This window comes from Pseudophryne corroboree, chromosome 3 (genome assembly GCF_028390025.1).
Source record: "Pseudophryne corroboree isolate aPseCor3 chromosome 3, aPseCor3.hap2, whole genome shotgun sequence".
In the NCBI taxonomy this organism is placed as follows: Eukaryota; Metazoa; Chordata; class Amphibia; order Anura; family Myobatrachidae; genus Pseudophryne; species Pseudophryne corroboree.
Genome location: NC_086446.1, coordinates 146,622,004 through 146,642,908, shown reverse-complemented (window position 1 = coordinate 146,642,908; position 20,905 = coordinate 146,622,004). Strand labels below are relative to the sequence as shown.

At 48.1% G+C, this 20,905-nt stretch overlaps 1 protein-coding gene across 2 annotated transcripts in view; it reads right to left on the bottom strand.

The window, feature by feature from the left end:
* Positions 1 to 20,905, bottom strand: part of LOC135054963 (zinc finger protein OZF-like) — a 235,191-nt gene that overhangs the window by 17,578 nt on the left and 196,708 nt on the right. The window contains exons 3-4 of one of the 2 annotated variants that reach the window (XM_063958470.1): positions 17,989 to 18,162; positions 17,721 to 17,799 (exon numbers count right to left, since the gene is read on the bottom strand). In XM_063958470.1, coding sequence (XP_063814540.1) covers positions 17,721 to 17,799; positions 17,989 to 18,162 — 253 coding nt within the window. Of the gene's footprint in view, positions 1 to 17,716; positions 17,800 to 17,988; positions 18,163 to 20,905 lie in introns of those variants that run through there. The other variant, XM_063958472.1, reaches the window with a different exon arrangement.

The window sequence follows — 20,905 nt, the reverse complement described above, 5'->3', positions numbered from 1 at the left end:
GATTTCTCAGATTTCAGACAGGGTTGCAAGTAATGAATCTGCAACTCAGGTATTACAGAACTCTATGGCAGTATGGCCCGATTCTGGTACCTCAGGACGCTCCACTATATACCCCCACAAACGTGCACTTGTTCATGTCATGCAAGATGACACGGATACCGATTCTGACACCACAGACGGTAATGGGGATGTGTTGCGGGGGTCTGCCTCTCTTACAAAGGGGGTGCAATTGATGACAGAGGCTATCAGGGATGTGTTGAATAATAGGATTTTAATACCTACCGGTAAATCCTTTTCTCTTAGTCCGTAGAGGATGCTGGGGATGCTTCAAGAACCATGGGGTATAGATGGGATCCGCAGGAGACATGGGCACTTTAAGACTTTAAATGGGTGTGAACTGGCTCCTCCCTCTATGCCCCTCCTCCAGACTCCATTTATAGGAACTGTGCCCAGGGAGACGGACATTTTGAGGAAAAGGATTTACTGTTAAACTAAGGGTGAGATACACACCAGCTCACACCACAAACACGCCGTACAACATGGCATTAGCAAAAAGTCCAGTCAACGGCATGAACAAAATCAGCAACAGGCTGACCATAACCGAAACACAACCTTTGTGTAACACAAGCAATAACTATGAAACAAGTACTGCAGATAGTGTCCGCACAGGGACGGGCGCCCAGCATCCTCTACGGACTAGGAGAAAAGGATTTACCGGTAGGTATTAAAATCCTATTTTCTCATACGTCCTAGAGGATGCTGGGGATGCTTCAAGAACCATGGGGTTTATACCAAAGCTCCAGAACGGGCGGGAGAGTGCAGATGACTCTGCAGCACCGATTGACCAAACAAGAGGTCCTCCTCAGCCAGGTTATCAAACTTGTAAAACTTCGCAAAGGTGTTTGATCCCGACCAAGTAGCAGCTCGGCAAAGCTGTAATTCCGAGACCCCTCGGGCAGCCGCCCAGGATGAGCTCACCTTTCTGGTAGAATGGGCCTTCACCGATTTCGGTAACGGCAATCCCGCCGTAGAATGAGCCTGCTGAATCGTATTACAGATCCAGCGTGCAATAGTCTGCTTGGGAGCCCACAGGACAAACAGAGCCTCTGTTTTCCTAATCTGAGCCGTTCTGGCGACATAGATTTTCAAAGCTCTGACCACATTAAAAGACTTCGATTCCGCCAAGGCGTCAGTAGCCACTGTCACCACAATAGGCTGGTTTACGTGAAACGATGAAACCACTTTTGCCAGAAATTGCTGACGAGTTCTCAACTCTGCTCTATCTGCATGGAAGATTAAATAGGGGCTTTTGTGAGACAAAGCCGCCAATTCAGACACCCGCCTTGCGGATGCCAAGGCCAACAGCATGACTACTTTCCAAGTAAGGAATTTCAACTCAGCCTTACGTAAAGGTTCAAACCAATGAGATTACAGGAACTGTAACACCACATTAAGATCCCACTGTCAGATTGTGTTTAGGTTGTGTCCCCGGAGGGGGCGCTAGTGGGTCAGTGGAGGTAGATGGGAGAAAACGAGGAGGCTGGATAACGTTCCTGCGCATGAGCGCAATGATATTTATTAACAGATGATAATAACAGAGTGGTAGCAGAAATAATAATAACAACGGAAATGTCAATCACTCAGCATGATAGCAGAAAGTCTATGGCACTGGATGACAGATGACTTGAAGAAATAATAACCGGTAATATAATAAACAGAAGAACAGGTGCTTGTGAAATGGTTCTGGTTTGGAAACCAGTGCAGGTTTTAAAACAGGAAACTTTAGGCAGCAAGGTGTAGAATGGCAAACCTGAGCAGAAGCAGGAGTCTGACTTCACAGTGCAGGTGATGAGGCACTGGCAGCAGCAAGCTGTATTCACAGGTGGAGGAATGGAACACACCTGGAGTCAGTCTCAACTGCAGGCTGAAGCACACAAGGTGGTGATGAGTGTGAAGCCTGGTTGGAAGTTGCAGGTATTGCTGGGCCTTGAAGTTCCACGAAGCTGTGCAGATAACCAGGAGTACAAGTCTTTAGCCAGAGAGCCAGGAACACGGGAGCAACAGGAACAGATCCTTTCACATGGGTCGCAGGAGTGACACAAAGTCCAGGATGCCTGCAGACTGGACCTGCAGCTACATATATACCCCTTGGTTCACAGGGATTGGATGAGTGAGGGAAAGTGGGTGCGGCCAAGCACCGGATTGGCCGCTGTATACTGGCTGTTTGCAAACTGTCATGGCGGCGCCCACGCCGCGGCCCAGCGGGAACGCGGCGCGCTACACGCCCGCTGTTACAGGAGCGCTCCTAGGCCCGCGATGATGTCCCATGACAGGGACACAGATGACAGGTGACCGCAGGGAGCCAGGACGGAGTCCGCAGCGGCGGACAGATGTCAGCCTGGTAAGTCGATTCCTGACAGTACCCCCTCCTTTAGGGGTGGACACCGAACACCCACGTGGCTTGGAGGGATGAGTGCTGTGGAAGACACGGACCAACCTTGGAGCATGGACATCGGACGAATTCACCCAACTTCTCTCCTCTGGGCCATAACCGGACCAATCGACCAGGTACTGGAGACGTCCATACCGGCAACGGGAGTCCAGAATCTTGTTGATCTCGAATTCCACGCCCCGCTGAGTTCGAACTTTGGGGCCAACTGGAAGAGCATTCTGAAAACGGTTTAGGACTAAAGGTCTGAGGAGAGAAACATGAAAAGCGTTAGGTATTCGAAGGGAAGGTGGTAACTTCAATTTGTAGGCCACTGGGTTGATGACTCTTTCTATAGGGAAAGGACCAATGAAGCGTGGTGCAAACTTCATGGACGGGACCCTGAGACGGAGGTTACGGGTTGACAGCCAAACCTTGTCCCCAGGTTTCAGATCAGGAACCGCACGTCTCTTGCGGTCGGCAAAGAATTTGTACCGGCTGGAGGCCTTTTTGAGAGAAACGTGAATTTTTCTCCAAATGGATGAGAACTGAGACAGAGCAGTAGTGGCAGCAGGAACATCCATATGAGGGAGTTCTTGGAAATCCGGGACACGGGGATGTTGCCCATATACTGCAAAGAATGGTGTTGTTTCAGTAGCAGTATGGTATCGGAAGTTGTGGGCAAACTCAGCCCATGGGAGCAGATCGAACCAATCATCCTGGGAAGACGAAACATATAATCTCAAAAACGTCTCAAGTTCTTGATTAACCCTCTCTGTCTGCCCATTCGTCTGAGGATGGTATGATGACGAAAACTTCAGTTTGACCTGCATGGCAGAACAGAGGGCCCTCCAAAACCTCGCTACAAACTGTACCCCCCGGTCAGATATTATTTCTGAGGGTAAACCATGTAAGCGAAAAATCTCCCGTAGGAAGATTTGGGCAAGTTTCGGGGCAGAAGGGAGACCCTGGAGAGGAACAAAATGAGCCATCTTGGTGAATCTGTCCACTACAACCCAAATGGTATTGTGTCCTTGAGAAGGAGGAAGGTCGGTGATAAAATCCATGGACAGGTGTGACCAGGGACGACTAGGGACAGACAATGGTTGTAACTGACCTGCTGGAGACTGACGAGGAGTCTTGTGCTGCACACACTTAGGACAGGATGCCACGAAATCCTTGATGTCCATTTTCATCTTTGGCCACCAGTATGTCGCAGAAAGGAACTTGAAGGTCTTCAGGACACCAGGATGACCGGTGAACTTGGATTGATGAGCCCAAGATAGCAACTTGGGACGGAGTTCTGGGGAAACAAAAGTCTTACCAGGAGGAGGAGCTGGGGAGACTTGAGATGCCGCGAATACCACTGGACTCAGGATGGAATGTGGCACCGAGTCAGGCGTTTCCTCTTCAGATTCCATGGATCGGGATAAAGCGTCGGCTTTCACATTCTGCGAACCTGGGCGGAAATGAAGCTTGAAATTAAAACGTGAGAAAAACATAGCCCACCTGGACTGGCGAGGGTTAAGGCACTGAGCTGCCTTTAAATATAGCAGGTTTTTATGATCCGTGTAGATGTTAAACGGATGTTTGGCCCCTTCTAGGAGATATCTCCATTCCTCGAGGGCCAGCTTGATCGCCAGTAGTTCTTGATCTCCCACGGAGTAGTTAGCTTCTGCAGGAAGAAACTTGCGGGAATAAAATCCACAAGGGTGGACTTTCCCATCGGGTCCCTTCTGGGAGAGGACAGCTCCAACCCCAACTGTAGAGGCATCTACCTCCAACTCGAACGGTCTGTTGACATCTGGCTGAGACAGAACTGGAGCAGACATAAAGGCCAGCTTGATCTTCTGGAAGGCTGCTAAGGCTTCTTCTGGCCAGTTGGAATGGTTTGCCCCTTTCCGAGTCAGGTTGGTAATAGGAGCGATGAGAGTGGAGAATCCCCGAATAAATTTTCTATAGTAGTTGGCGAAACCCAGGAACCGCTGGATAGACTTGAGAGAATTTGGAATGGACCAATTGGCAATAGCTTCCAATTTTGTCGGGTCCATCTGAAGATCCGATCCGGAAATTACATAACCCAGGAAGGGTATAGAGGGAACTTCAAAGGTGCATTTAGATAGTTTCCCGTAGAGCCGGTTCTCACGAAGACGTCGGAGGACTTCACGGACTTGTAGACGATGAGATGGAAGGTCTTGGGAGAAGATGAGGATATCATCCAAGTAAACAACGAGGTACTTATACAGGACATCACGAAAGATTTCGTTCACAAAGTGTTGGAACACTGCTGGAGCATTACTCAACCCAAATGGCATTACCAGGTATTCATAATGGCCATCTCGAGTGTTAAAAGCTGTTTTCCACTCGTCACCACTCCGAATTCTGATGAGATTGTAGGCACCGCGAAGATCTAACTTGGTGAAGATGCGGGCTCCTTTAACTCTGTCAAATAATTCAGTAATGAGTGGTAATGGATAACTATTTTTGACGGTAATGTCATTGAGACCTCGGTAGTCAATGCATGGACGCAGACCTCCATCCTTCTTTTTAACAAAGAAGAAACCTGCACCAGCGGGTGATGATGAAGGACGGATGAATCCTTTCTGTAAATTCTCCCTGATGTAATCGCTCATCGCCTCAGTTTCAGGAACAGACAACGGGTAGGTGCGCCCCCTAGGTGGCTTCTTGCCAGGGAGGAGATCGATGGGACAATCCCATTCCCTATGGGGCGGTAGGACATCAGCAGCCTTCTCACTGAAGACATCTGAAAAGTCTTGATAAGCTGCTGGAAGACTCGACTGTGTCTTTACTTCGGTAGACTTTATGGGACATACTTGGGCTAAACAGGACTGATGACAATGTGAACCCCATGAAGTAAGCTGCAACGTTGACCAGTCAAACTGTGGATTATGAAGCTGGAGCCAGGGCATGCCCAAGACGATCTCCTGGGTGGCTTGAGGGATGACCAGGAACTTGATCAGTTCAGAGTGTAGAAATCCAACTCCCAGGACCACTGGGGCAGTTTGATGAGAAATGTTCCCCTTGGAGATTCGACTACCATCCACAGCAGTAATATAAACTGGACAGGAAAGTTCACATGTAGGTAGGCAAAATTTATTTACTGCAGCTTGGGTGATAAAGTTTCCTGCAGCACCGCAGTCCACTAATGCTGACGCAGACTGGAGCCCAACTGAAGTCTCTAACGTCACTGGAAGGATGAGGTCTTGATTGGAAGGAGCTTGACTGAAAGATCCTAACTTGACTCCTCCTTTACAAGTCAGGATCTGGCGTTTCCCGAACGCACTGTGCAGGAGTTAATTTGGTGGCCCGCAGCCGCACAGTACAGGCAGAGTCTCTCACGCATTCTTCTTGCCCGCTCTTCAGGAGTTAGGCGGGACCTATTTATCTGCATAGGCTCGTCAGAAGAGGGAGACTGGAACTGTACAGAAGGTATTAACCTTGGTCTGCGTGGCTCACTCCGAGCGCGTTCATTATTGCGTTCGCGGATACGAGAGTCCAGCTTAATGCACAGGGAGATCAAATCAGACAATAGAACAGGAAGGTCACGGGTCGCCAGTTCATCCTTGATCCGATCCGAGAGTCCATGCCAGAAAGCTGCTACTAGAGCTTGGTTGTTCCACTGAATCTCTGCAGCCAACGTCTGGAACTGGATGACATATTGTCCCATGCTTCGGGTACCTTGACGAAGTTGGATCAGGTCTGCCGAAGCTGATGTTGCACGACCAGGCTCGTCAAAGATCCGTCTGAAGGTTGACACGAAGTCTGTGTAGTTGTTAATCAGAGGGTCAGCACGTTCCCACAGAGGAGACACCCAGCTCAGAGCAGATCCAGAGAGTAAGGAGATGATGTAGGCAACCTTGGATCTTGGCGTGGGGAAATTATATGGCAACAACTCAAACTGAATTTCACATTGGTTGAGAAACCCGCGACATAACTTTGGACTGCCATCATACTTGCTCGGCACGGGCAGGTGCAGACGTGACACTGGAGCTGATGCAGCCGGCACAGAGGAACTCACAGCACTGGCAGGTGCTGGAGTAACAGGAACAGTAGAAGTGAGTACACTAGGCAGGGATTGCTGTAGTGTATCTAACCGGGAGGACATCCCTTGCAGGAATTGAAACATCTGCTGCTGCGCAGCCTCTTGACCATCCAGACGGGAGACCAGGTTTTGCAAGGCCTCTGACCCCACACTCCGTCCACCATCCGAGTCCATCGATCCTGGACTTACTGTCAGATTGTGTTTAGGTTGTGTCCCCGGAGGGGGCGCTAGTGGGTCAGTGGAGGTAGATGGGAGAAAACGAGGAGGCTGGATAACGTTCCTGCGCATGAGCGCAATGATATTTATTAACAGATGATAATAACAGAGTGGTAGCAGAAATAATAATAACAACGGAAATGTCAATCACTCAGCATGATAGCAGAAAGTCTATGGCACTGGATGACAGATGACTTGAAGAAATAATAACCGGTAATATAATAAACAGAAGAACAGGTGCTTGTGAAATGGTTCTGGTTTGGAAACCAGTGCAGGTTTTAAAACAGGAAACTTTAGGCAGCAAGGTGTAGAATGGCAAACCTGAGCAGAAGCAGGAGTCTGACTTCACAGTGCAGGTGATGAGGCACTGGCAGCAGCAAGCTGTATTCACAGGTGGAGGAATGGAACACACCTGGAGTCAGTCTCAACTGCAGGCTGAAGCACACAAGGTGGTGATGAGTGTGAAGCCTGGTTGGAAGTTGCAGGTATTGCTGGGCCTTGAAGTTCCACGAAGCTGTGCAGATAACCAGGAGTACAAGTCTTTAGCCAGAGAGCCAGGAACACGGGAGCAACAGGAACAGATCCTTTCACATGGGTCGCAGGAGTGACACAAAGTCCAGGATGCCTGCAGACTGGACCTGCAGCTACATATATACCCCTTGGTTCACAGGGATTGGATGAGTGAGGGAAAGTGGGTGCGGCCAAGCACCGGATTGGCCGCTGTATACTGGCTGTTTGCAAACTGTCATGGCGGCGCCCACGCCGCGGCCCAGCGGGAACGCGGCGCGCTACACGCCCGCTGTTACAGGAGCGCTCCTAGGCCCGCGATGATGTCCCATGACAGGGACACAGATGACAGGTGACCGCAGGGAGCCAGGACGGAGTCCGCAGCGGCGGACAGATGTCAGCCTGGTAAGTCGATTCCTGACACCCATGGTGCCACTGGCGGCACAAAGGGAGGTTGGATGTGCAGCACGCTTTTCACGAAGGTCTGAACTTCTGGAAGGGAGGCCAATTCTTTCTGAAAGAAAATTGATAAGGCCGAAATTTGTACTTTAATGGAGCCTAACTTTAGGCCCGCATCCACACCTGCTTGCAAAAAATGGAGCAAACGCCCCAGCTGAAATTCTTTCGTAGGAGGCTTCTTGGATTCACACGAAGACACATATTTCCTCCAAATACGGTGGTAATGCTTCGCCGTTACTGCTTTTCTAGCCTGTAGTAGTGTGGGAATGACTTCACTGGGAATACCCTTTCGGGCTAGGATTTGGCGTTCAACTATCATGCCGTCAAACGCAGCCGCGGTAAGTCTTGTTACACGCACGGTCCTTGCTGTAACAGGTCCTCTCGTAGAGGAAAAGGCCAGGGATCTTCTATGAGTAAGTCCTGAAGATCCGGATACCAGGCCCTCCTTGGCCAGTCCGGAACAATGTGTATCGCCTGAACCCTTGTTCTTCTTATGATCTTTATCACCTTTGAAATGAGTGGAAGCGGAGGGAACACATAGACCGACTGAAACACCCACGGTGTCACCAGGGCGTCCACCGCTATTGCTTGAGGGTCCCTCGACCTGGAACAATATCTCTGAAGTTTCTTGTTGAGGCGAGACGCCATGATGTCTATTTGAGGAATTCCCCAAAGACTTGTCACTTCTGCAAAGACCTCTTGATGAAGACCCCACTCTCCTGGATGGAGATCGTGTCTGCTGAGGAAGTTTGCTTCCCAGTTGTCCACTCCTGGAATAAAAACTGCTAACAGAGCGCTTGCATTTTTCTCTGCCCAGCGAAGAACTTTTGCGGCCTCCGCCATCGCCGCTCTGCTCTTTGTTCCGACCCTGGCGGTTTATGTACGCCACTGCTGTTATGTTGTCTGACTGAACCAAGACGGGCAGACCGCGAAGAAGATGTTCCGCTTGTAGAACGCCGTTGTAAATGGTCCTTAATTCCAGAATGTTTATGGGCAGACAAGCTTCCTGGCTTGACCATTTTCCCTGGAAATTTCCCCCCTGTGTGACTGCTCCCCAGCCTCGGAGACTTGCATCTGTGGTCACCAGGATCCAATCCTGAATCCCGAACCTGGGTTCCTCTAGGAGGTGAGAACTGTGCAGCCACCACAGGAGAGAGATTCTGTTCCTGGAAGATAGGATTATTTTCCGTTGCATGTGCAGGTGAGACCCGCACCACTTGTCCATCAGGTCCCACTGAAATACCCTGGCATGGAACCTGCCAAACGGAATGGCCTCGTAGGCCGCCAGCATCTTCCCCAGCAACCGAGTGCATTGAAGAATCGACACTCTTGCCGGTTTCAGAATCTGTTTTACCATGTTCTGTATTTTTAGAGCCTTTTCCACTGGAAGAAAAACTCTCTGTAATTCTGTATCCAGAATCATACCCAAGAATGACAGCCGTGTTGTCGGACCAACTGTGATTTTGGCAAGTTTAGGAGCCAACCATCTTGTTGCAGAATTGCCAGGGAGAGCGTAACGTTTTTCAGTAATTGCTCCTTGGATCTCGCCTTTATCAGGAGATCGTCCAAGTACGGGATAATTGTGATTCCCTGCTTGCGCAGGAGAACCATCATTTCCGCCATAACCTTGGTGAAAATCCTCGGAGCCGTGGACAGACCAAACGGCAACTTCTGAAATTGGTAATGACAATCCTGAACAGTAAACCACAGATAAGCCTGATGTGGAGGATATATTATGGGGACGTGTAAGTAGGCAACTTTTATGTCGACCGACACCATAAAATCCCCCTCCTCCAGACTGGAGATCACTGCTTGGAGAGATTCCATAATGAATTAGAATTTTTTTACATAGAAATTGAGGGATTTTAGGTTCAGAATCGGTGTGACTGAGCCATCCGGCTTCAGGACCATGAACAGGCTCGAATAAAAGCCTTCCCCCTGTTGTGACGGGGGTACTGTGACAATGACTTGATCCTGACACAGCTTTAGTATTGCAGCGCATACTACCTCCCTTTCTAGAAGAGGAGCTGGCAAGGCTGATTGGAAAAATCGGTGAAGGGGCACATCTTGAAACTCCAATTTGTACCCTTGGGCTACTATTTCCAATACCCAAGGATCCAGGGCCGAGCAAACCCAGACCTGACTGAAGAGTCGGAGACATGCCCCCACCGGTGCGGACTCCCGCAGAGGAGCCCCAGCATCATGCGGTGGATTTGGTAGAAGCCGGAGAGGACTTCTGCTCTTGGGAACCTGCCACAGCCTGTGACCTTTTTCCCCTTCCTCTTCCTCTCGCAGCAAGGAAGGAAGACCCTAGTCCTTTTTTGTATTTATTGGGCCGAAAGGACTGCATCTGATAGTGTGGCGTTTTCTTTTGTTGTGCAGGGACATAAGGTAGAAACGATGACTTACCCACGGTAGCCGTAGATACCAGGTCAGCGAGGCCGTCACCAAACAAGACACCACCTTTATACGGCAGAGACTCCATAGCCTTCTTAGAGTCAGCATCAGCATTCCATTGATTAATCCACAATGCCCTCCTAGCCGAGACTGCCATGGCATTGGCCCTTGATCCCAACAGGCCAATATCCCTCGCAGCTTCCTTTAGATAGGCTGCAGCGTCCCTGATATGACCCAGTGTCAAAAGAACGCTATCCCTGTCCAGGGAATCTATATCAGATGACAAGTTATCTGCCCACTTTTCAATAGCGCTACTCACCCATGCCGATGCAACGGCAGGCCTGAGCAGCGCACCTGTAGCGATATAAATGGATTTAGTGTATTTTCCTGCTTACGATCCACAGGATCCTTTAGGGCTGCCGTGTCAGGAGACGGAAGCGCCACCTTTTTGGACAGACGCGATAGAGCTTTGTCCACCGTGGGGGTTGACTCCCACTTTTCCCTGTCCCCAGAGGGGAACGGATGTGCCACCGGAATTCTCCTTGGAATCTGTAACTTCTTGTCAGGTTTTTCCCAAGCCTTTTCAAAAAGAGCGTTCAGTTCATGAGAGGGAGAAAACGTCACCTCAGGTTTCTTTCCCTTTAACATACAGACCCTAGTAACAGGAACAGCAGGGTCTTCTGTGATATGTAACACGTCTTTTATCGCCACAATCATGTACTGAATGCTCTTAGCCAGTTTAGGATTCAATCTGGCATCACTATAGTCGACCCTGGAATCAGAGTCCGTGTCGGTATCTGTATCCGCTATCTAGGTAAATGAACGCTTCTGTGACCCCGAGGGGGTCTGACCTTGTGATAATGCATCCTCCATGGATTTTCTCCATGTCTGGTTCTGAGACTCAGATTTATCTAATCTATTATTTAATCGAGCCACATTTGCATTCAAAACACTCAAAAGATTTACCCAATCAGCTGTCGGTGGTGCCGACACGGTCACTCCCATAGTCTTTTCTGTCCCCACTCCAGCCTCCTTCTGGGAAGAGCACTCAGCCTCAGACATGCCGACACACACGCACCGACACCCGCGACCACACTGGGCTATAGGGGACAGTCCCACAGTAAAGCCTGTCAGAGAAACACAGAGGGAGTTTGGCAGCTCACAACCAAGCGCCTATCCCGGTACCGAAACTTACACACAATGCCTCAGACCTGTTAGCGCTTTTATAATTATTAAAATAGCACCAAATTCACTGTACCCCCCCCCCCCCCCCCCGTTTTGCACCCTGTTACTTGGACAGTAGTGTAGGAGGCCAGGACCAGCATTTCTGCAGCTCTGTGAAGAGAAAATGGCGCTGATTAGAGCTGTGAGGGCTAAGCAACGCCCCCTTAATGGCGCGCTTCAGTCCCGCTAATTTTCATATTCTTTATACTGGCTGGATATAGTGCCAAAGCACTGTATTCCTCTTTTGCCAGGTATTTATGAGGTATTATGTTGTTCAGGAGCCCCCCCCCTGCGCCCTGCACCCTGTAGTGCCGCTGTGTGTGTGGGAGCATGGCACGCTGCGCGGTACCTCAAAGACACTGAAGTCTTCTGCTGTCACTGAAGTCTTCTGATCTTCTTTTACTCACCCGTCTTCTGACTTCTGGCTCTGCAAGGGGGGTGACAGCGCGGCTCCGGGAACGAGCATCTAGGCGTACCTAGCAATCTGGAGCTAATGGTGTCCAGTAGCCTAAGAAGCAGAGCCTTGAAACTCACTGAAGTAGGTCTGCTTCTCTCCCCTCAGTCCCTCGATGCAGGGAGCCTGTTGCCAGCAGGTCTCCCTGAAAATAATAAACCTGACATAAAGTCTTTTTTAGAGAAACTCAGTAGAGATCCCCTGTGTGTGACCAGTCTCCCTGGGCACAGAATCTAACTGGAGTCTGGAGGAGGGGCATAGAGGCAGGAGCCAGTTCACACCCATTTAAAGTCTTAAAGTGGCCATGTCTCCTGCGGATCCCGTCTATACCCCATGGTTCTTGAAGCATCCCCAGCATCCTCTAGGACGTATGAGAAATGAATGATACCACACCTGAGCAAGTTGAGGAGACTTTTTTCCACTGAAAATAAGAAAGCCTCGCTAATCTTCCCTGCGTCAAAGGAATTAAATGCTGTATGGCATGTAATCAGGATAGCACTGGTTTAGCACAGATACCTGCAAGGGAACCAAAGTGGTTTTCCTCTATCAAATCGTGGATTTCTCAGATTTCTGACAGGGTGACAAGTAATGAATCTGCAACCCAGGTATTACAGAGCTCTATGGCAGTATGGCCGGTTTCTGGTACCTCAGGACGCCCCGCTATGTACCCCCACAAACGTGTGCTTGTGCATGTCACACAAGACGACAGGGATACCGATTCTGACACCACTTACAGTGATGGGGATGTGTTGCGAGGGTCCGCATCTCTTGCAAAGGGGGTGCAATTGTTGATAGAGGCTATCAGGGATGTTTTGAATGTTAATGAAACCACACCTGAGCAGGTTCAGGAGGCTTTTTTCACTGAAAATAAAAAAGCCTCGCTAACCTTCCCTGCGTCAAAGGAATTGAATGCTATGTAAGTAAAAGGTTCCAGGTCCCTTAAAGGGTCCAGGTGGCGTTTCCTTTCCCTATGGAGGATAGAAAAAAATGGGAAACCCACCAATTGTTGACGCGTCTGTGTCCAGACTCTCAAAGAAGTTGGTCTTGCTTATTCCAGGATCTACCGCCTTAAAAGAGCCGGTTGATAGAAAAATTGATAACAGCTTAAATCAATGTACACTGCTTCAGGGGCCATATTACGTCCCACTATTGCTAGTGCATGGATTGCAAAGGCAATATTAAAGTGGTCGGCTACCTTACTTGAGGATTTGGATATGATGAAAGGGATGATGTTGCATTATATTTACGCAATATACATGATCCAGCAGGTTTTGTGGTAGAATCCATGAAAGACCTGGGTTACATGGCTGCGGGAATATCTTCCATGTTTGTTTCAGCTCGTCGGGGACTGTGGCTGCGCCTGTGGTCGACCGACGCAGAATCCAGGAAAAGTGTGGAGGCCCTACCCTATACAGGTCAGGCTCTCTTTGGGGGAAGCTCTAGATGCGTGGATATCCACGGCTACAGCGGGTAAGTCTCTGTTTCTTCCCTCAGCTGCACCAGCTCCGAAGAAATCCTTCTCTTCATCTGCAAAGCAGTCCTTTCGGCCTAACAGGCCTAGAAAGGCCAGAGCGTCCAATACCTTATTTAGGGGAGGTCGAGTTAAATCCAAGAAACCTGCAGCTTCCCAGAAACAAAAGCCTGCTTCAGGTACGCCAAAGTCCTCCGCATGATGGTGGACAACGCGGCCTGGAGATGGGGCCAATGGGAACCAGACTCAGCAGACATTTCAGTCACGTCTGGGTATCGTCCGGCCTGGATCCCTGGGTGATACATTTTGTATCCCAGGGAAACAGGCTAACATTTCACAGTCTCCCTCCTCACCGCTTTTTCAAATCAGGCTAACCAACTCTGTTGGCAGACAGCACTGTACTACAGGATGCTGTCCAAAAACTGGTGGAGGCACAGGTCATTGTGCCAGTGCCACCTCACATGCTGAAAAAAGGTTACTATTCGAACCTTTTCATGGTACCGAAACCAGATGGTTCGGTCAGGCCCATTCTGAATCTAAAATCATTGAACCCTTTCTACAGGAGTTCAAGTTTAAGATGGAGTCTCTCAGGGCGGTGATATCAGGTCTGGAAGAGGGGTAATTCCTGGTATCCCTGGATATCAAGGATGCGTACCTCAACATTCCGATACGGCTGCCGCATCAGGCTTACCTCCGTTTCGCATTGCTGGACTGTCATTTCCAGTTTTAGGCCCTTTCATCGGCCTCTCCACAGCACCAAGGTGATGGCAGAGATGATGATTCTCCTCTGCAAACAAGGGGTGGACATCATTCCATATCTGGACGATCTGCTGATAAAAGCTTCGTCCAAGGAGAAGCTGCTACAATCCGTGGTTCTCACAACACGTCTCCTCAGGAGTCATGGTTGGATTCTGAACCTTACAAAGTCACATTTGGAACCAAGCCAGAGGTTGTCCTTTCTGGGAATGATCCTGAATACGGAAGTGCAAATGGTGTTTCTTCCGTAGAAAAAGGCGTTGGTGATACAAGCTATGGTCCGAGTTGTCCTGCAGCCAGCCCGGGTGTCGGTTCATCAATGCATTCGTCTGTTGGGAAAGATGGTGGCCTCTTACAAGGCTCTCCAGTATGGAAGGTTCCACGTTCGGAGCTTCCAGCAGGATCTCATGGACAAGTGGTCGGGATCTCATCTCCATATGCACCAGATAATTTGTCTGTCGCCACAGGCCAGGATCTCACTCCTCTGGTGGCTCCAATTGCCTCATCTTCTGGAGGGCCACAGGTTCGGGATTCGGGACTGGGTCCTTCTAACCACGGACGCGAGCCTTCGGGGCTGGGGAGCAGTCACTCAAGGAGTAACTTCCCAAGGAAGGTGGTCAAGTCTGGAAGCCGGCCTGCCCATCAACATCCTGGAACTAAGAGCCGTCTACAACGATCTTCTTCAGGTGGCCCCTCTTCTAAGAAATCGGGCCATTCAAGTGCAGTCGGACAACGTAACAACAGTGGCTTACATAAATCGACAAGGCGGAATGAAGAGCAGAGTGGCAATGTCAGAGGTCACAAGAATACTCCTCTGGACAGAAAAGCACACGTTGGCGCTGCCAGCCATCTTCATTCCCGGGAGTAGACAACTGGGAAGTAGACTTCCTAAGCAGACACTATCTCTATCCAGGGGAGTGGGGTCTCCATCAGGAGGTGTTCATGGAAATAACAGACCTTTGGGGTTTACCCCAAATAGGCATGATGGCCTCTCTTCTCAACAAGAAGCTTCGGCGTTATTGTTCCAGGTCGAGGGACCAACAGGCAGTGGCAGTGGACGCCCTGGTGTCTCCGTACATGTTTCCACCACTCCCACTCATACCGAGAATCCTAAAGCTCATAGGGAGGACAAGGGTTCAAGCGATCCTCATTGCCCCAGACTGGTTAAGAAGGACTTGGTACACAAATCTTCTGAATCTACTGCAAGAAGAACGAGGCCTTTTCCTTTTCGGGAAGACCTGCTGCAGCAGGGGCCGTTCGCCTATCAAGACTTACCGTGGCAACGTTTGACGGCATGGAAGTTGAGCACCTGATACTTGCTTGAAAGGGCATTCTGTTGAAGGTCATTCCTACCCTGATACAGGCTAGGAAAGGCGTAACATCTAAACATTACCATCGTAGCTGGAAAAGATATGTCTCTTGGTGTGAGTCCAAGAATTTTCCTATGGTGGGGTTTCAACTTGGACGTTTCTCCTCTTGCTGCATGCAGGAGTGGATATCAGTGACGTGTGGTGGGATGAGGCAGGTGAGGCACAGCCTTTCCTGCCATACTAATGTTTGTGCCAACGTTTTGACTGTATAAAGTATATGAAAAATACAAAGAATATGTTTGAAATATCTTCTTTGTATTATTCTAATCATTTTTATAGCCAAATCTCTGTAGTGAAAAGTCAATGGCAGGTGAGGCAGTGCCTCACCTGCTTATCTACTCCACACATCTCTGATTAACACTAACCAAATTTCCAGGAGTTTATACTGCTGCACCTGTGTATAATGCCCCCATGTACCCTTTGGCTCATATATTGTGTGTAAATCTGGCTCTGGTGCTAGCCAGTGGTTCCTGAGCCATTTAGCTCACCGCACGTCCCTGGTGGACATGGGCCTGTGGTTAGGATCTATGATGGTCCAGATTTCGACCCTATCTATTTTCTTTCAGAAATATTTGGCTGCCAGGAGGTTGAGGTCAAATTTCTTACATGGAAGGCGGTCACGTTGTTGGCCTTAGCTTCTGCTAGACATGTGTCCGAGCTGGGGGCTTTATCCTGTAAAAGCCTTACTTGATCTTCCACGAAGATAAAGCTGAGCTCCGGACACGTCGGCAGTTTCTTCCGAAGGTTGTCGGCATTTCATATCAGCCAACCTATTGTGGTGCCAGTGCCTACTGACTCCTCAATTCCATAAAAGTCCTTGGATGTTGTAAGGGCTCTGAAGATGTATGTGATGAGAACTTCTCGTCACAGAGTAGGACTCTCTGTTTGTCCTATGTGGTCCCAAGAAAATTGGGTGTCCTGCTTCTCAGCAGACTATTTCTCGCTGGATAAGGTTCACTATCCAGCACGCTTATTCTACGGCAGGACTGCCGTGTCCAAAATCTGTTAAGGCCCACTCTTCTCGTAAGGTGGGGTCTTCCTGGGCGGCTGCCTGGGGTATCTCGGCAGTGCAACTTTGCCGAGCTGCAACTTGGTCTGGGTTGAACACGTTTGCAAAGTTTTACAAGTTAGATACTTTGGCCTCTGATGATCTGAAGTTCAGTCAATCAGTTCTGCAGGAGCCTCCGCACTCCCCCTCCCGTTCTGGGAGCTCTGGTACATTCCCATTGTACTAATGTGGACCCCAGCATCCTCTACGACTGCGAGAAAATGATTTACCGGTAGGTAACCAAAATCCTACTTTCAACCACTTTGTATGCAATGTAACACTCAACACCAAATTGGTGAATTAACAAAGTAAAGATGCTAAAATAACAAGTCCTTTGACTCAATTCAGGAAATAGCCACACTACAGGTCTCTCATAACACTACAGGTTTAGCCATAACTAGAGGCTGCAAATGAGAAAAGCGCTGGGAGGTGTTTGTAGCATCTTTTTATATTCTGAACATATTGGGGGAGGGGGCCTGGACTGCACACCCTAGCTCCTTATAATGGGATGTGCTACCTTACTAGAACGCAGTACTACAACATAGGAACAAGAGAGCAGGTGCACCATATAACCATGTAAGCATACATTGGCCAATATATAAGCCTATTCATATAATGTTAGGTACTTGTCCGATTGAGGTCACTGTGATGATTGGTGGGCATTCTCATATATTGGCCAATGTATGCCAAGAACCTCAGATATGTACAATGAAATTTATTATAATTCTAATGGTTGTATGGTGCACCTGTTCTCTTGTTCTTTTTCTATTCTCAAAGGCACTTGCTGTGACCAAAATGCAGGACTCATATAGCCTGCTAGGCCCCCAAGTGTCTCCATGCTATTTCCTGACAGGAAGTGTCCTCCTAATACAGGTTGAGTATCCCTTATCGAAAATACTTGGGACCAGAAGTATTTTGGATATCGGATTTTTCCGTATTTTGGAATAATTGCATACCGTGATGATATATCATGGCAATGGAACCCTAGTCTAAGCACAGAATGTATTTATGTTTCATATACACCTTACACACACAGCCTGAAGGTCATTTATTACAATATTTTTAATAACTTTGTGTATTAAACAAAGTTTGTGTACACTGAGCCATCAGAAAACAAAGGTTTCACTATCTCACTCTCACTCAAAAAATTCCATATTTCGTAATACTGTATTCCGTATGTCGGAATACTTGGATATGGGATACTCAACCTGTACAACATTCCTTTGTCTGTGAATCTCAGTTCGTCCAAACTCAAACTACTGAATTTTTTACAGCGGGGTTAAGCTGTTCCACAGATAAAGCGAAGGCTACACTTCCTCTTACCCACCCAGGGGTCCATCAGGATTTCGATTCCTCATTACTCCATCCATGTACAGGTCTCCGTGTCCTTCTACATACTCCCACTCCTATAAAGAGAAATAGTTATTGCCATCCTCCCATCCACACACACAGTGACGCAGGTATCATCCCCATTTCGCCCTCTGCATTACTGCATAACTAGGGACTAGTGCACAGGAAACTGCATTATTTCTGTAGTATAGCCTGTACACTAACAGCCCCCCTAAGTTCCATTCCCAGCATTGCCCGGTGCTCACCTCTCTAGTCAGCAGCTGAATGATCCGGTTTATGACTTCTAGAATCTTCTGGTCACTGTCTCTCTCCTTTATCGGAGGATCCAGGATGGGCCTTTGGGTCATGCAGACTCCTCCTGTCACGCGTGGACAGATGGGGACACACTCACCAGATGTTTTTTTCACAACGGTGTAATCCTGTACATTGGGAGAGGAGTGCAAAGAGATATTTTACATGAACAATATCATTTGTTGAAAACTACACCTATTACCCACCCAGAAACAAACACATTGTGGCCTCTATTCAGATTCTTTGGAGGAAGAGAAAGGGCAGGGATGTTTAGTTCCATGATTCAAATTCAACAACTCAATATTACACTGCTGGCAATTGACAACACTAATCAGCACATAAAATTCTAAACACAATTGTGTAAATTTCCTTACAAAGCTTGAGAATTGTGAGACACGACCCCCCCCCCCCCCCCCCCTCACCACACACACACTTTTTAAACAATACCAGAGACATAAATTGAAATGAATGATACAGTCTCTATGTTGTTATTTTTTAATAGAGTAAATTTTATTCAAAGATATAGGGGTATATGCAATTGCGGTCGAATTGCCGCAAATGTCGAAAAATGAGGCATTTTTCGACACAATTTTTTTTTCAACAATGCAATTCAGTACTTTTCGTCAAAAAAACGGACGTTTCTGATTCGACTTTTTGAAATTCGACAGTTGTTAAATTCGACATGTCTGCAATGGTAAAAATGCGGCTTTTCGACAAAAGTATATTCAGTTGAAGAATGTCGGTTCGACAACAGTGCTTTTCGACAGTAATTTCGTCAATTTAATTCCGCCTCACTTTGCTGGCAGAATCTAATAAAAAATTTTAAAAACATGTTTTTTTGTGTGTTTTTTTTTTATTGCTAATAGCATATCTATTTATATTAGAAGGGATTATGTACTTGGTTTGTCTATTAGGAGACACAAGTATTATTTATATATTTTTTAAAAGAATATTTTTTTTTTAACTGACTAAAATAATATGGAGGGATCAAAGTATGGTTTTTCAGTTGGAAGGGTGGGAATGGGTTAAAATTAGTGATATGCACCGGACATTTTTCGGGTTTTGTGTTTTGGTTCTGCTGCCGTGTTTTGGCTTTGGACGAGTTTTGGCAAAACCTAACTGAAATTTTTTTGGCGGATTCGGGTGTGTTCTGGATTCGGGTGTTTTTTTTACAAAAACCCCTCAAAAACAGCTTAAATCATAGAATTTGGGGGTCATTTTGATCCCATAGTATTATTAACCTCAATAACCATAATTTCCATCCCCTTCCAGTCTACTCTGAACACCTCACACCTCACAATATTATTTTTAGTCCTAAAATTTGCACCGAGGTCGCTGGATGGCTAAGCTAAGCGACCCAAGTGGCCGACACAAACACCTGGCCCATCTAGGAGTGGCACTGCAGTGTCAGACAGGATGGCACTTCAAAAAATAGTCCCCAAACAGCACATGATGCAAAGAAAAAAAGAGGTGCACCAAGGTCGCTGGATGGCTCAGCTAAGCGACCCAAGTGGCCGACACAAACACCTGGCCCATCTAGGAGTGGCACTGCAGTGTCAGACAGGATGGCAGATTTAAAAAATAGTCCCCAAACAGCACATGATGCAAAGAAAAAAGAGGTGCACCAAGGTCGCTGGATGGCTAAGCTAAGCGACCTAAGTGGCCGACACAAACACCTGGCCCATCGAGGAGTGGCACTGCAGTGTCAGACAGGATGGCACTTCAAAAAATAGTCCCCAAACAGCACATGATGCAAAGAAAAAAAGAGGTGCACCAAGGTCGCTGGATGGCTAAGCTAAGCGACCCAAGTGGCCGACACAAACACCTGGCCCATCTAGGAGTGGCACTGCAGTGTCAGTCAGGATGGCAGATTTAAAAAATAGTCCCCAAACAGCACATGATGCAAAGAAAAATGAAAGAAAAAAGAGGTGCAAGATGGAATTGTCCTTGGGCCCTCCCACCCACCCTTATGTTGTATAAACAGGACATGCACACTTTAACAAACCCATTATTTCAGCGACAGGATCTGCCACACGACTGTGACTGAAATGACTGGTTGGTTTGGGCCTCCACCAAAAAAGAAGCAATCAATCTCTCCTTGCACAAACTGGCTCTAAAGAGGCAAGATGTCCACCTCCTCCTCATCCTCCTATTCCTCACCCCTTTCACTGTGTACAGCCCCCTCCGCACAGATTATTAATTCGTCCCCACTGGAATCCACCATAATGGAGCAGCTGAGCAAAGCGCCGTCTGACAGCTCAGACGCGCACAGCCCATCAGGAGAGTGCCACGACGTGGCGCTCCCTGATTGGCTGAAGGGACCCTCTGTGACAGGAGTCACGGGGGGTCCCGGCATTCGGTGAATGGTACCCATTTCAGTGCGTGGTCCGGGTAAATGCGTTTTTTTTTTTTTGCCAAGTACGTGGATTACAAAAAAGAAGAGGATACAAGCTACACTGGATTTTGGTGAGTATAATTTTATTTTCAGGTACACCGTGGATTCTGCTTGGAGAAGTGGACAGAGTCGGCGTGTGAACATAGGTAAGTATGTGTGTGTCGGCATGTATGTAATAAAGTTTTACTTTCACGGTGTGCGTGTACTGCTTTTATTTGGGTATTTTTTTTGCAGTAGAACTACAGGTAACAGCGGGTCCGTTCCCCCCCGCATGCTGGTACTTGTGGTTCTTCAGTACCAGCTTGCGGGGGAGGCTTGCTGGGACTTGTAGTTCTGCTACAAAAAACAATACTCTTTATTTTGTCACTTGGCTATCAGCCCCCCATCCGCAGCCCATGGATGGGGGGGAACAGCCTTGGGCTTCACCCATGGCCCTTGGGTGGCTGGAGGGGAGGACCCCTTGATTTAAGGGGTCC